We start from the raw sequence: 14,458 nt of genomic DNA on the forward strand, positions 1-14,458 counted from the left end.
CAAAGAATATTTTAAAATATGACAGTATAGGTTTATACTGGTTCATATGCTCTCAGACAGGAAGCTGACTATTAGGGTCGGGCCCTCTGGGTGGCTGATTTTCTACAGGCCAAAGCTTCTAAACCATGGTTCCCAACTTATGGGCCACCAATGCTTGGGGGAAGCCAACCAGTGACTGCAGTGGGTTGTCAAATCCATCTGCCTACTGAGCACTGCACGTGACCTGAATAAGTATCTTGCCTCACACAGAGACGCACAACTATTTTTCAAGTGAATATATAAACTCATTTTGAAGTAGTACTAACGTCAGAGTTATTTTTACTGTTAGGTGTTTTCTAAACCAAGGTACACTAAAAATAAAAATCATTCCAGAGTTAGTCCCGCGACTTTGACATTAAAAGACCTTCCTTGATGGGAAGTCCAAGCCGCCCCAGAGCAGAGTGGTGGTAACATACCCAGACTCCCAGGCCCCACAGGGTTCTGGCCTCGCCTTGGAGAAGGCCCTTGACTCCTGGCAGCCCAGGGAGGAAGATCTTGTAAACACCTGGGTGTCTCCATAAGGCTGAACCACAGGCAAGAGGCCTTTCAAGACCAGAACACAAGGCTTTTGCTCTAAGCCTCCATATCTGACACAGTTTTCAGGAGCCAGTCTCCAATCAGCTCTTGCCAAACTGAAGACCCTTCTAAAGTGGCTGGTGGGATGCTGCTGTCACGGTCCATCCCCCCACCGGCGCCCCAACCCCACAAAATTAGGGGTGGATAACTTGAGGTCCCTTCCGGTGCGGACACATTATGACTTTACCAGGAAAAACACCCCTGGAATGTAGCAGGATGTGGAAACCCGTGCAGAGATCCTGACCTTCTAACCTTCCTTTCTGGCTTTCCCATCATCTGTTTACCAGAGATCTGGCCTTTAGAAAATGAAAGCCCCCAATCCAAGGTTCAGATCTCCTTCTCACACAGCCCCTGGGAAAAGGCATTTTATACAGGCGAGCGCAGGCCTCCCTTCTTTCAGTTGACTTCAGGGAGTTAGCTCTGAGTCACTCAGTACGTGCAGTAAAAACAAATTCCTCTCGTCTCCTGCCTGTCTTCCTGAGAAGACTGAGCTGGTGTGACTACATGTATATTCCATTTTTTTTCTAAAGAACAACACAGACCCCCTTGTTTCCAAAATGGCCCTAAGTATCACGTTATTTGGGATTAGCTATAGTTTTGGGTTGGTGAACTCTGTCTCCAGGGAGAGCAGCCTGATGGAAGTCATTCATCATGATCAACTCTTTTGGTGTTAGAAGTCCCCTTGGATAAAATCCCAAATCATTAGTGAGGCCCCTAAGGACTATGCCTCCCTCCTCGCCCTCACTGGGCCATTCCTCCACCAAGCTCTAGCTACAGGGGCTTCCTTACTTCTTTCCTGCCTCAGGGCCTTAGCACCTGCTGCAGCTACTACCTGACTAACCTCTCAGCTTAAGTGACCCTTCCCACAGAGGCTTCCCTGACATCCAGTCTAAGCTGGATCCCCTGTCACCCTTTCATACACTCTCTTCTTCTTCAAGGCACTTGTCACATTAGGTTTGCATATCTATTTTGTGGATTTCTTTATGTAATGTTTGAGAGCCTACTAAATGGTAAGGTGTGTGAGGGCAAGATTTTGTCTGCTTGTGGTGCTGGGGTATCCCCAGTGCCTGGCACAGTGACTGGCATGTAGTAGGTGCTCAATAAATGTGTCCAATGAATAACTGAATCCAAAATATCCAGCGTTGTTAAATATGTAATTACGCTGCCCTAGTTTATCCATTAAAAAAAAAAAGACTATTTCAAAAAGAATCAAATAACCATTTTCCCCAACACTGCTTTTCTGGAATGTGACCACTCACAAACTAAAATGATGAAATTTGGCGGGTGGTAAAAAGCTTGAGAACATGAAAATAGAAATTCTTCTTACGTTCATATGCTCAGTTGCTAAGAACTTTGGAATTCTCAGCGTTTGGTTCAAACTGTCTTGTAGGTGAGGCATTTCTGCTAAGTACATCCGGACAGGTCCTGGACAAGCTAGAACCAGTCTTAAGAGCCCTAAGTCTGAGTAATCAAGGCCTAGCCATCCTATCTTTCGGTCTGATTTTTTTTTTTAAGTCAAACTCATGGGAAGCCAAAGGAAATCTCAAAAAGTTACAAGATAACATCATCAGATAGGACTCAGGTGGAATGGCACATAAACAGACTAAGTCCACATTCTTTTATGAGCCATCTATTTCTGGGGAAAAAATGGATTTAAAAGAAGTATGGGACTTGCCTTTTATAAAGCTCCTTCACATACAATGTCCTATTTGAGATAATAATAACAATGACCTCACCACCAACATAGAAGATAATTTTACAGATGAGGAATCTGAGACTCACAGAGAAGCTGTGACTGACTCAAGTTCACACAGCTCAAGGCTTGAGCCTGGACTTGAAACCAGATCTCCTCACTCCAAATTCCATTCCCTTTCTGCTTTACCACAATGCCACAAGCAAAAGGCTCCAAACCCCACTGTCAGAGTCAAAGAGAAACCCCAAAGTGAGAAGACTCATCTGCTGTGACCTTCTACGCAAGGAACTGGAGTGTCGGTAACCCCTGTCCCTCCACCCATGGGAACGTCACCTCCATTGCTCTGGCCTCACCTGGGCCCCTTATAAAATACCCAAATCAGAACCGAAAAGACCTTAGAAGAGAAGGGCTGGCTATGCCTCCAACTCCAGTTACTTCCAGTCCTGAACAGAGGATTCCAACCCTTACTGCGCACCATAATCATAACATCATCATAATCATAACAATATCCAGCAGCTGATGAGTTTAAGTGTCTGGCATGGGTTAATTTACCGACCCTCTCGCGATGCTATCAGGTGGCCAACACTATTTCATCATCACACATGAGGAAATGGAGGGACAGGGTTAAGCAGTTTGCCTGCGGTTACACAGCTGGTGAGTGGTGGGCTGTGGGGCCCCAAAGTTCATCCACTTAACCCAGTACACCACACTGTCTATTCTAATTTCCTCCTGACCACCAAATTCCATCAGAACCAGCTCATAATGGAGTCAGCTTCAATTTTTAAAAAAGAAATCCTATACTCTTCACCAAAGAAACGGGCCCATTAGCTCAACGGATATCCTCAAAAACCCTCTTGCAGCTTTCTTCCCGAGACACCATACAACTTGCTCACACAACTCCTGCTGCATGAGAATAAATGGGTTTAGGCACAATTTCCATAAATGAACAATCTGCTATTTTCTGCAGAATTCACTCACATCTCCCTCATCCTTTGCTCCATCCCACCCCCCCAGGCAGACACTTTGCTCAGGGGCCAATCTGTACATCCACCCCATCCTGCAAGTTCCTAACACACCTGCAAAGCCTGTGCATTGCTGCTCAGCTCCTGAGCACATAAGGTTCACAGAATTTCACTTCTAAATGGCATAGAGTAGGACTACAAGGTAGCTCTCCCACTTTCTTCAATTTACATCTAAGTAATGAAATATCGCTGTTATACAGAACTGGATGCATACTCGCTGGCTGTGACAAATTGAAAGATTACTTTCCTCCTCTGTATAAGGGCATGTATCTATTTTATCCCTCCTCTGTTACCTCCTCCTTTCTCTCATTCATTTACTCATCAGACAGACGTTCCTTAAGTACACACTGAAAGACAGTGTAGCTAACTGATTAAGATGTGGCATCTCAAGTCAGATGGCCAGGGTTCATGTCCTGTCTCTGGCGCTTGGGAGCTAAGTATCCTCGAGAGGGATATTATACCTCTGTGTGCCTCCCCCTTCTCATCTACGAAACAGGAATGACAACAGTCCTGACATCAGAAGGCTGTCATGAGGATTATATGAGATGATTCAGGCACTGTCTAACTCAGAGAGCAGTTATCTCCTGGGGCAGACAGTTATGTACAACAGCTGACGAATGCTGGACCAAAAACAAGTAAACAGACAATGGGAGGCTAAAGGGGGAAGCAGGGGAGACTCCCTGGAGGAGGTGTTGCCTAAAATTGTGCAAAGGCACTATAGGAGGCAGGGAAGACCATGCAGCTTACAGGAACAGCATGTGGACTAGCATGGATAAAACACAGGAAGTGAAGGGAGAGGAAGGGAATGAGCCTGGAGATGTCAACATAGACCAGGCAGTAAGAGCTCTGTTATTTTCTAACAAGCCTGTACTTCATCTGGGAAACAGTGGGGAACAACAAAGAAAATTAAACGTAGCCTCTGACTCAACTGCCCAGTTACTGCCAAGAAACAACCACTGAACCTCAGCTCTGCTGAGATGAAGGTGCCTGCCTCGGACAGCTGTTCTCTTATGGCAGCTGCAAGAAGCAGACCCATTCAAGGGGTCGTCCACTCAGCCTCCAGGCCAGCCATTCTGAGGCTGGCTTCCCCAGAGGACCTGTCAGAAGGCAGTTCCACTTAAACTTACATGTTCTATTGACAGCTGGATGGGGATCCTTTAACTCCCTAGGCTCAAGATCAAAAGCTGGAGGCCCATGAAATGAACCCAGGCTACAATCTTGGCTCTCTTTTAATTTAAATGACTCTGCCCTCTTGAGCGGAGGCAGACACTCCATTTACTCACGGTCCTCACCGCGCTCTACTACCCCAAACACAGAAACCTGGGACCAGTCACCATGTACCATTATTCTTACAGCTATTAATTTAATTTTTCTCTACCTCACTCTTGAGTCAAAACTCTTTTATAATGCCTCCTGATCCCATCATGCAAACATACCCGCGACCACAGCTTAGCTAAAAAGTTATGTAAAGTAAAACTACGTATACAAACGTTTTCTGACAAGGATTACAAAGCACCCTGGTTTGCCCAGGACAGTAACATATTTTCCCAGCTTAACTATCAAAAGCATTCCATTTCATTCTCAACAGTGTTCCAGTCTAGATCATAAATTGTACTGTCATTCTTTTAAGGATTTCAACCAAATATTTGTCAAACAGTTTAAACAGTTCTGATGCAGGGTTGTTTTGGTTTTGGTTTTTTCTCCCGCTTTAAGGAAAAAAAGTGTCCCTATTCAGAAAGTTCTACCTGTGGACAGGAATAGAGGTCAATTTCCTGAGTGTTCACAGAACATTGCGAACCCTGACCCTTGGAACTGGCATCCAAACTTCAGGCCAGAAATTGACCCAGCTCACAGATAACTTAGGGGGAACTGACATTTGCAAGGATGAGGCAATGGTTCCCAAACAAGTTGGTTATCGGGTTTTAAAACTATAAATAGATCTCCACACCCCACTTCAGATCTACTGAAGACAGTCTACACAGTGGGACCCAGGAATCTATATATTTTTTTAAAGCTTCCCAGAAAATTCTGACGCTCACTAGGTTTAGAGATGTGGGCCAGCCTTTCCCCCGAAGCTCTCTCCCTGAATGAAGTTATCATGTAAACAAAGAATACGTAGACCCTAAAATCTCAGCGCTTCCAGAAACAACAAGGGCTGACACTCTTATTAAAACACATAGAAGGCGTTTAAAAGAAACATCCACTAGAATAGTACTTCTCTCTTATTAAAACAATTAAAACAAAAAAAGTCCTTGTCCTATTTATTGGTCAACATCCTTGAAGGTGCTATACAGAGTATTGTAGAAGTCATTTCATTCCAGATGTCTAAATAACTCAACACGTTCTATTTTGCCTCAGTCAGAAAACTCACAGCTAAATGTAGTGTGCAATTATAGAAACCACCTAATTTAAAGGTCCTGGGGCATCTCTTTTTTCTTCTATGTTCTTAATTTTTTGTTGCATCTTATGTGTGTTCTTATGTTTGAAATTTTGTAAATATGTATTTTGGATTGCAAGTCACCTTAAATACATCCCACAAGTTGGGTATATTAAATTAAATATTAAATGATGGTGGTTTAGCATTTTTAGAATTGTATGAAACAAGACTGGAATAAAGAAATTTGGAATTCAAGTTCAGTCTCGGGGCTGTGTACCTTTAGGGGCAACCTCCTTTGAACTAATGGTCGTGTCAAAGTATTTGGGTGCAAATTTAAAAGACGCTGAGCTGAGTGACAAAGTAGAGCCCAGGCCTGCAGTGTGCCATTTAGATGTGGAATTTGAACTCTTAGTCAGACTTCTGATCTAATTTGTTTGTGGGCCCAGGCCCCAGCACAGACTTTGAAGTCACATTATAGCCACAGAAGTGGTATGAACTTATTCAAGTTGGCCTGTAAACCCCAAGAATGTTTCAGAATGTTCTTGCTTACTCTATAACCATTTTCTCAAGAAAATGAGGCAATAAAGTAGTTCAGGTACTTGTAGGTCAGCTGTGCCTTAATCCAGCCTCACTTCATGCTTGGTGCAAAAGGAAGACACTAAGGGGTGGCAGAGCCAAGTCAGAAAGACCAGTCATCATTTCTTAGAAATGTAATTAAAAAGCAGGCAGCAAAGCAGAATGCCCTCAGTAATTTATCAAAACGTCATCGGTCTCTCAAAGTCCCCATACATGTCCCTATGCACCCCCTGGGCTTTTTAAATAGCTCCAATAATGACTACCCTTAACCCAAAGCCTGGGTTATTCATGGTTATTCATTGAACACATAACCATGAGCAGTTATACCTTCTATGCCTCCATTTCTTCATTTACCAAATGAAATTTATAATAGTATCAACTTCATTTGTTGCTAAGAGAATTAAATGAGATTACATCTGTAGAATTAGAACAATGTCTGACCCATAATGAGCATTTAACACAGTAGCTACCATTATTTTATTTTATTTTATTTTATTTTATTTTTATTTTATTTTATTTTATTTTATTTTTACCACTACCACTGTATCTCCATGCCTTGTTTGTGTTAGCCATAGTGCTAGGCTCTCTCTGCACACCATCTTAATCCCCATCACAATCTTTGAAGACATTCCTGCTTTACAAGCGAGGGCACTGAAGTTTCAGGGGCTAATCCTGCCCAAGGACACATAGCTAGTCACCGGACAAGACAGGGTTTGAACACAGAGCAGGCTGATACTGAGACTCCATTTCCCATCAGGATGGCTATAATTCTTGATTTGCTGCATTAAAAATAAGGCAAAAAGTACAAAGCAATGACATCTAAATGGTTCACTGTGACATGGTAAACTGATGTTTAAAATGCTACACGAATGGGAAAAAGTCTGAAAAGTTCTGCAGCAAACTGTTAAGTGTTTACCTCTGGAAAGGAAGACTGGGGAAAGGTGTGGGGAATGCTTTTACATTGGGCTGTCCACATTTTTATATTATTTGATCTTTTATAACTAGCACAATGGTTTTTATGTAAGATTTTTTTGCGGTATAGCATGCATACAGAAAAGTACACATATTTTAAATAAACAGCTGGATAGATTCCCGTAAAGAAAGCGCACCCAGGGAACCAGCACAACTAAAGAAAACAGAACATTACCTGAACTGGCCAGAGTTCCCTCATGCCTCCTCCCTGTCACTAACCTCCTGGCAAAGGTTATCCTGATCCTGACTTTGAACACTATTTACGCTTTGTCTGCTCATTTCTCTCAACATTGTGCATGTCTGTCTGTCTCGTCCATATCACTGTGCAGTTATAATTCCTTCATTCTCACTGCTGCAGTGTTTTATACCATTATCCATATGATATAAGTATGTTGATTTATATCTATATACCACCATTCATTCCTTCATTCCACTGTTGTAAAGACATTTGAATTGTTCCAAGTTTGGGGCTATCATGAATAGCGCTGCTTTGCAGATTCTTGACTTATCTTTTGGTGCCACGTGGACATTTCTACTGAGCCTTTAACTAGGGAAATTGTTGGATCATGGAGTCTGGTCGTGTTCAGCTCTGAAAGCGTAAGTATTTTTTATTATTTTAAAAAGAAACAGATGTAAATCATTGCTACATTACCTGAATTTTGTATGCATTTAGCATCTTTTCCCACGTAAGTCATACCTATGTCTTTATTTTCTTATTTGATATGACATGAGTAGTCGTATCTATTAAAATCAGGCCGAGTCCGAGGTCAAGAACCTGGCCTCCTACAAGACCAGAGTGTTCTTCAGAAAGTCACTGTTCTTGTTGATGGCACTTATCAAGAAGGCAGTGTACTTACATGGAAAAATACACCACAGACCTCAGTTACGGGTGAGCTTTCCAGTTCACACACGATGGGGCTGATAACAGTATCAACAATCACACAGGGTGATAAATACCGTACAGAAATTACCTTTTTCATCTTGGGTTCTCCTGGGTACATTTTTGTTCTGGAATTGGCTTCCTGCCACTTTCCTGGCCCGTCCTTGGCTGGGCAAGGCGGGTCTGTCCACTCCCTGGTCATTTTCATTTGCCACAAAAACTATCCCCAAGCCCTCTCTGAGCCACCCAGGCAGGCTTTCCTCTGGCTAATTCCCCAATTCCTCTGCTCTTCTGTTCCTCCCTGTCCACACAGCCATGGAATCCCAGGCCAGATGTCAATTCTCCTGGGGCCGGGGGAGGGGGCACAGCTTGTGGCTTTTCAGGTGGAACAGAGAAGGGAGGCGCTGCTCTCTGGGATGCTCTGAGCTCCAGGAGCCCTTGGGCTGAGGCCACAGAGCACCTGGGACCCCACTCCAGCCACACTCATGCACACGAAGGGCTCTAGGGTGAGGATCTGAGAAGGGTCCTAAGCGTATGTTGATGCCTGCACCACCATTAGCACTTCTCAGACCTGGGTGCTGGGTAAAATTATTACCAACGAAATAGTGACAGTTACGGCTTATCAGGAGGCAGAATATAGTGAAGGCTGGTCTGGAAGTCAATCTGCCTGGCTTCAAATCCCAGTTCTGACATTTACTGTCTGTCCTTTGTCTCCGTGTCAAGGGTTGTGGCAGGGGCAGAAGAAGATAATGCAAGTGCACACCTAGCACAGGGTAGGAAATTAAAAAATATTAGCTACTATTAAAATATGATTATGACATCGAAGCCAGACCACTCAGCCAAATTCCAGCTCTCCCACTCACTGCTGTATGACAAGGGCAAAGTACTTAACAATTCCATGGCTCAGTTTCTTCATCTGTAAAATGGGTATCTTAATCGTATCTACCTCACAAGATACTTGTGGGGATTATTGAAAGGATATATTGAGCACTTAGAACACTGCCTGGCATATAAGAAGTGCTATATACAACTGGCCATTGATACAAGCCGATCAAATAAATAGTTCTCACACAAAACTTTCAAGTGTAAGCGGAGGCCCTGGTGATTAACACAAGAGTCATTTGGGCATAGATACTCACAGATGAATAACAACACAAATTCATTAGAAAACATTTCTGAATTTATAATATGTTTTCTCTATCAATTCGTGGTTGAAAGTACAACTAATGTCATGAGAGGCTGAGACACTTTTTAACAATAAAAAAGTGGGTCCTCACATTCAAAGGGTACAATACCATTGGTTTGCTTGTTTATTGTTTTATTTTAACTTCACAGAGAACTGAACCTCCAAGAAGGCACATGACACGCCCGGGGTCACCTGGTGTGATGTTCAGAACTGGAGCTCAGCCTGAGTTCCTGCCCTGGACATTCTACCAGGCATCATACAGTTCTGGCAGCTCCCTCAGGCTCTCCTCTGAGACAAACTGGAAGTCAATTATCTTTTAAAAATTAATTTTCTGACATAGCCACTTCTGCTCATTTTCAATGAGCCTTAACCTTTTCCTTTACAAAAAAAGTTTAGTTCAACCACTGAAAAATTTTGTAAATTCAAATTACCTAACCTATGGGCACTGAGCTTCCTCCCTGTAAAAGGCAAAGAACACCTGCTTTCCTCTCCTCCAGGGAGCAAGAAGGGCAAGGCACAGCCTAGGGAACGAGCCCAGCTTGGAAGCCAGTCCTAACCTCGTCCCAGCACAAGAGTAATTCTGGTGCTTTTCCCAGTCCTGATCAGACTGGGATACTGACCTCAGTGATTAGATATAATCTCTCAGTCACCTGCCCCCGTGGCAATACCTTAACACCATTCTTCTCTGCTCTCTCCTCCTCAGAGACAAGTCAACAAGGCTGGCATCCGAGAGTGTGAGTAAGGGGCAGGGTCTCTGGTCAGCGGGTAGAACACGACTTGGTGAATTTCAAGCCAGTAGGTTCAGGCATTCAGTTACATGCCATTCCCATGAATTCATCCTCTTCCTCCTCTCTCCTTAGATTAGCTGGAGCAGCTAGTATTTCCCAGGTGACCAATTTCACAGAATGAGGAAGTACAGAGCAAGAGCCTTTAATGCATAATGAACTTTAAGGACATGTCTTGCTTTTCATAACCTGACAGATGTGAATCTGTTTAACATGATGTAAACCTACTTGAGGCTGTATATAACACTGTTAAAAATCAGACAAGACCCTCTGGCTACAGAGTATGCATTATTAAGCACCCCTCAGGATACCTGAGGGAAAACCAGAGCCTCTTAGCAAAGGCTTCTCAGGGACTCAAGAGGCAAATGAGCAACTCCTCCCACCAAAAGCACCCCCTTATCTCTGGCCCCACCCCTTCCTGTCTTTTGTCAGTTGCTGGGAGAGGAAAAAAAGTCAACATAAACCAAGCAGCAATTTTGGCCTGGGTGTGGATTCTCTGAAGGCTTTCCTTGAAAGCCAAGTTGAGGAAATAAGAAATTGACATGGAAAAAAAAAAAAGAAGAAGAAAACAAAATAAAACAAAACCTCCAGGAGATACACAACTGTAGATTTGGAGCAGGAACTGACAGAAGAAAAAATTTCAGGGGGTAGTTGCAAAAGTGAGTCTGGGTCATCAGGGAGTCCAAGGTAGAGGCTTAAATGAGAAACTAGGAAAAGGAAGGAAAACAAGGAGGTGATTCCCAGAAGTCAGGATAGGGTTACGTGTAGTGAGCTGCTGGGGTGCTGGCAATGTTCTGCTTCTTGACCTGAGTGGTAATTCTACAGGTATTTACTTTGTAATCATTTGCTATGCATTTATATTTTATGATTTTTTAATTTCACAATTTTAAAATAAGTTAAAAAAGAAAAAGAAACAATTTCAAGTACACAAGATTCCAGAGTTATATTCAGGAGCTTTAGTAGTTTAACGAAAGACTAGAGCCAATGCCAGAATAATTCATGCAAGAGAAAGCAAACATGGTTATTTAAATAAAAGCCACACCTCTCCCAGCCTAATTTTATGGTTTGCTTTGGTGTGGAGACTCAAAGTCTGCACATACAAAACCATAGCAAACTGTATCTGCCTAGGAAAATAAATGTAGCACACCTACCAACCGGAAGGTGTGGAGAACTTTGTGGATGCTCACACCTCCTCACTGCTGTTCACTGTTTACAGAGCACTCTCACATACCTTAACTCACAGCCAATGGCTGGAGTCATCCATTGCCAAGATAAAGAAGGCAGCCTCACACAACAAAAGGCTCAAGAAGCAGAAATAAGACCCACACCAGATCTCGGATGGCCACTCAGGGACCCTTTATATATGACAATGATTCTCGTATTTCCAGGAAGTGAGGAGACCCACATTTTTTCCAGGTGGAAATAATAAGATGAAGCAAATTACTGTCGGCATGAGAATGTCATCTCCTGAGCCACTTTTACTTTTCAACTAAAGCATCAGCCAAGGGCGTTATAAAGGTTAGCTTCCCTCACTAGACCTTGAACACTCTGAATGGAGCTGTCTCTTCTCCTTTCTGGGACTCTAGGGCTTTGCACAGTTTCTAGAATATGCTCTATGCTCATGAGACATGTGCTAATAAACAAACAAACATGAGGGTACAAACTATGAATTCACAGAATTGTGTTTTCCACTCCATACCATCATTCCTGCACAGTGCCACTTGCATTAAGTCTTTTAAAGGCAGCTAAAATGACAGGCAGTAACTGCCCTTTTAATAGATGGCCAATACATTCTCCAATTTTTTAAAATTTATCTTTTAATTTTTTTTTCATTTTTAGGGAGTAGGTAATTAAGTTTATTCATTTTTTTTTAATGGAGGTACTGGAGATTGAATCCAGGACCTTATGCATGCTAAGCATGCACTCTACCACTAAGCTATACCCTCCCCCCCTTATCCTCCAATTCTTAAGAAAAGGTTTCATGTCACACATAAATTCAGAAGTGGAGAGGGCTGACAGGTTAATTATAGACACAAAGAGCAGGGACAAATGGACTATGAGGTAAGCGAGTCTAAATGTGCCTTCCCTGGACAAACACTTATTAATAAACCTGCAAAGATTTACTGGGCACAGATAGGTTCAGTCTGGTGCCAGGCTTGAGGTGGTGGGGGGGAGGTGTCCAGATTTGGGGAGACACAGTTTCTGCACTTGAGGAATTCGGCTGGTGGCTGGAAAGACAGCATGTACCTGCAAGAATAATCAAAGAGGTCCCCCTGAGACAGCAGGTGGAAGATAGGAAGAAGACAGGGCTAAGAACTGAGGAATCTACCCCTTTTAGGGGTGGGATGGTCAGAGAAGACCTCCTTAGTCCACTAGGCCCACCTGGATGGAAATGTAGGTAGGACTGTGGCTGGCAGATAAGCCAAAGTGGGGGCTCCCCGTTCTTTTCCTCTTGCACCTCCCACCATATTCTTTCAGCTGCTAGAGGCAGGTACTTAAATCAAAAGGACCCATAGGGATCTCCCCCTTTCCTCCACACTCCTTCTTCAAGGAAAAAGAATGTTCAGATGGCTGGGGAGGCAAGTTTAGGGTCACCTTTAGCAGGCAGATGAACCCAAGAATAGATCTTGAAGCCTAGCAAGTCAAGGATACCAGAGAGTGCCTTTTGCCCCCTTCTTTCATTCAATCAAAACGTCTTTCTTGGTCTCCTTCTAGGGGTCACTATGAATGTGGCAATTCTTAGTGGAAGATCAAAGCCTTTAGCCTAAACTAGATGACCAAGGCTTGGGCCTCCAAACACTGAGTCTGGGTCTCCCTCGGGTTTCTGCTTTATTTGGAAGCGATGGATCTGGAGTTTCCGATTGACTCTGGGCCCTTTCAAACTGATGAGGCCCCACGAAGAATTTTTCAAGCACCAACTCCCCTCACTCCACCCCGACACACACACAAGGTGGGAACCCCATCCCCAATTCCTGGGGGAAAAGGGGTGATTGGTTAATAGTCCCGAAATGCCAGGCGGAAATACGGCACGGCCACCTCCCGCTTGGGAGGGAAATGTCCAAGAGGGTTTATTCGTGTTTGTTTCCAAAATCCCGCCCTTTCTCCAAAAGACATGAGGGAGGTGAAACCTGGCCATGGATCAAGTTCAAAGAGAGAGAAACTAGTCGTTTCAATTGTGTTTAAAGTTAATCTCACTAGCTTGCCACCCCCAGTAAACTTCTCACCCACTCCACCTCACTTTCCAGGTCGTTTCTGCTACTTCCAAGCTGCTTCCCGCCACTCTGCAGCTTGTGAAGAACAGGGAGGTGCCATCTCCCAGCGTGCGGGTTCTGCCGGGACTCTCAGCCTCTCTCTCGCTGACAAAGCGCATCCACAAGCCGGCCACGCTTCTGGGGCGAAGGGACGAAAGCCGCCCGCTCTTTCTCGCGGACGCGGTTAAGGGGGTGCGTTCCCGCCGGCCGGCTGGCCTGGGAGCGCAGCGTGGGGGAAAGCGGCGGGGGCGGCGGGCCCGAGGCGCGCGGAAGGCATTCAGCGCTCGGCGCACCTGGCGCACCTGGGTGCGCCCGGCCGTCCGGCTCCGCCCCGGGCTCGCGAAACCGCCGTCTCCGGCAGCGCCCGCGGGGCCCCAGCCGCCACAGGTCCCCTCCGGGACACGCCGCTCCTCAGCCTGGGATCGCACGGCTCCCCGCGCGTCCCAAGCTGCTCTTACCCGGGAAATGGCGAGCGGCTGCTCGAAGTCCTTGCCCCCCACGAGGCGGAAGCCCCACGGTCCCGGGCCCTGGAGGACTATTTGCTGGGTGGTCATGGCGCGGCGACGGCGGGCGGCGACCCGAGAGACAGAGCGGGCAAGACGCGGAGCGGCGCGCTGGGCTCCCCGGCGGCTGTCGGAGGAGAGCGCGGCGCGGGCCCCGGGAGCCTGCGGTGGGCGGGAGGAGGGCGGGGGCGGCTCCGCCCAGGCCGCGTCGCCGCGCCCGCCCCGCCCGTCCTCCCGCCGGCGGCCCGCAGCCGCTCCCCGCCCAGCGCGCCCGCAGAGGGCCTCCGCCGGGAGTCGGGCCGAGAGAGCCTGGGGTCACTTCGAGGGGCTCGGCATCTTAGCAGCCCCGCCCCGGCTCCCAGCAACACCTCCCTCCGCCCCACGCGCCGCCCGCCTGCGGCTCCCAGCCCCGCCGCCGGCGCTGGGTAAGAGGCGAGCAGGTTCCGACGACCGCGGAGGACGCCAAGCTTGGCCGCTTTAAAAGAGTTTAGAAGGGCTGTGCAAAGTCAACCCCTTGAGGTCGGCTCCTTTTTCACATTTGCTTTCTGTGAACGCCAATGATGTTTTAAAGGTGCTTTCGAGTGATCTCCTTTGAAAA

General features: G+C 45.6%; 1 protein-coding gene across 1 annotated transcript in view; it reads right to left on the reverse strand.

Moving 5' to 3' along the window:
• The window catches only part of PDLIM1 (PDZ and LIM domain 1), a 38,047-nt gene extending 23,922 nt beyond the window's left edge, over positions 1–14,125 (reverse strand). Inside the window, exon 1 of the mRNA XM_072971618.1 lies at positions 13,816–14,125. Coding sequence (XP_072827719.1) covers positions 13,816–13,911 — 96 coding nt within the window. The 5' untranslated portion in view covers positions 13,912–14,125. The remainder of the gene's footprint in view (positions 1–13,815) is intronic.
• Between the last annotated feature and the right edge of the window lie 333 nt (positions 14,126–14,458).

This window comes from Vicugna pacos, chromosome 11, assembly GCF_048564905.1.
Source record: "Vicugna pacos chromosome 11, VicPac4, whole genome shotgun sequence".
NCBI classification, from domain to species: domain Eukaryota; kingdom Metazoa; phylum Chordata; class Mammalia; order Artiodactyla; family Camelidae; genus Vicugna; species Vicugna pacos.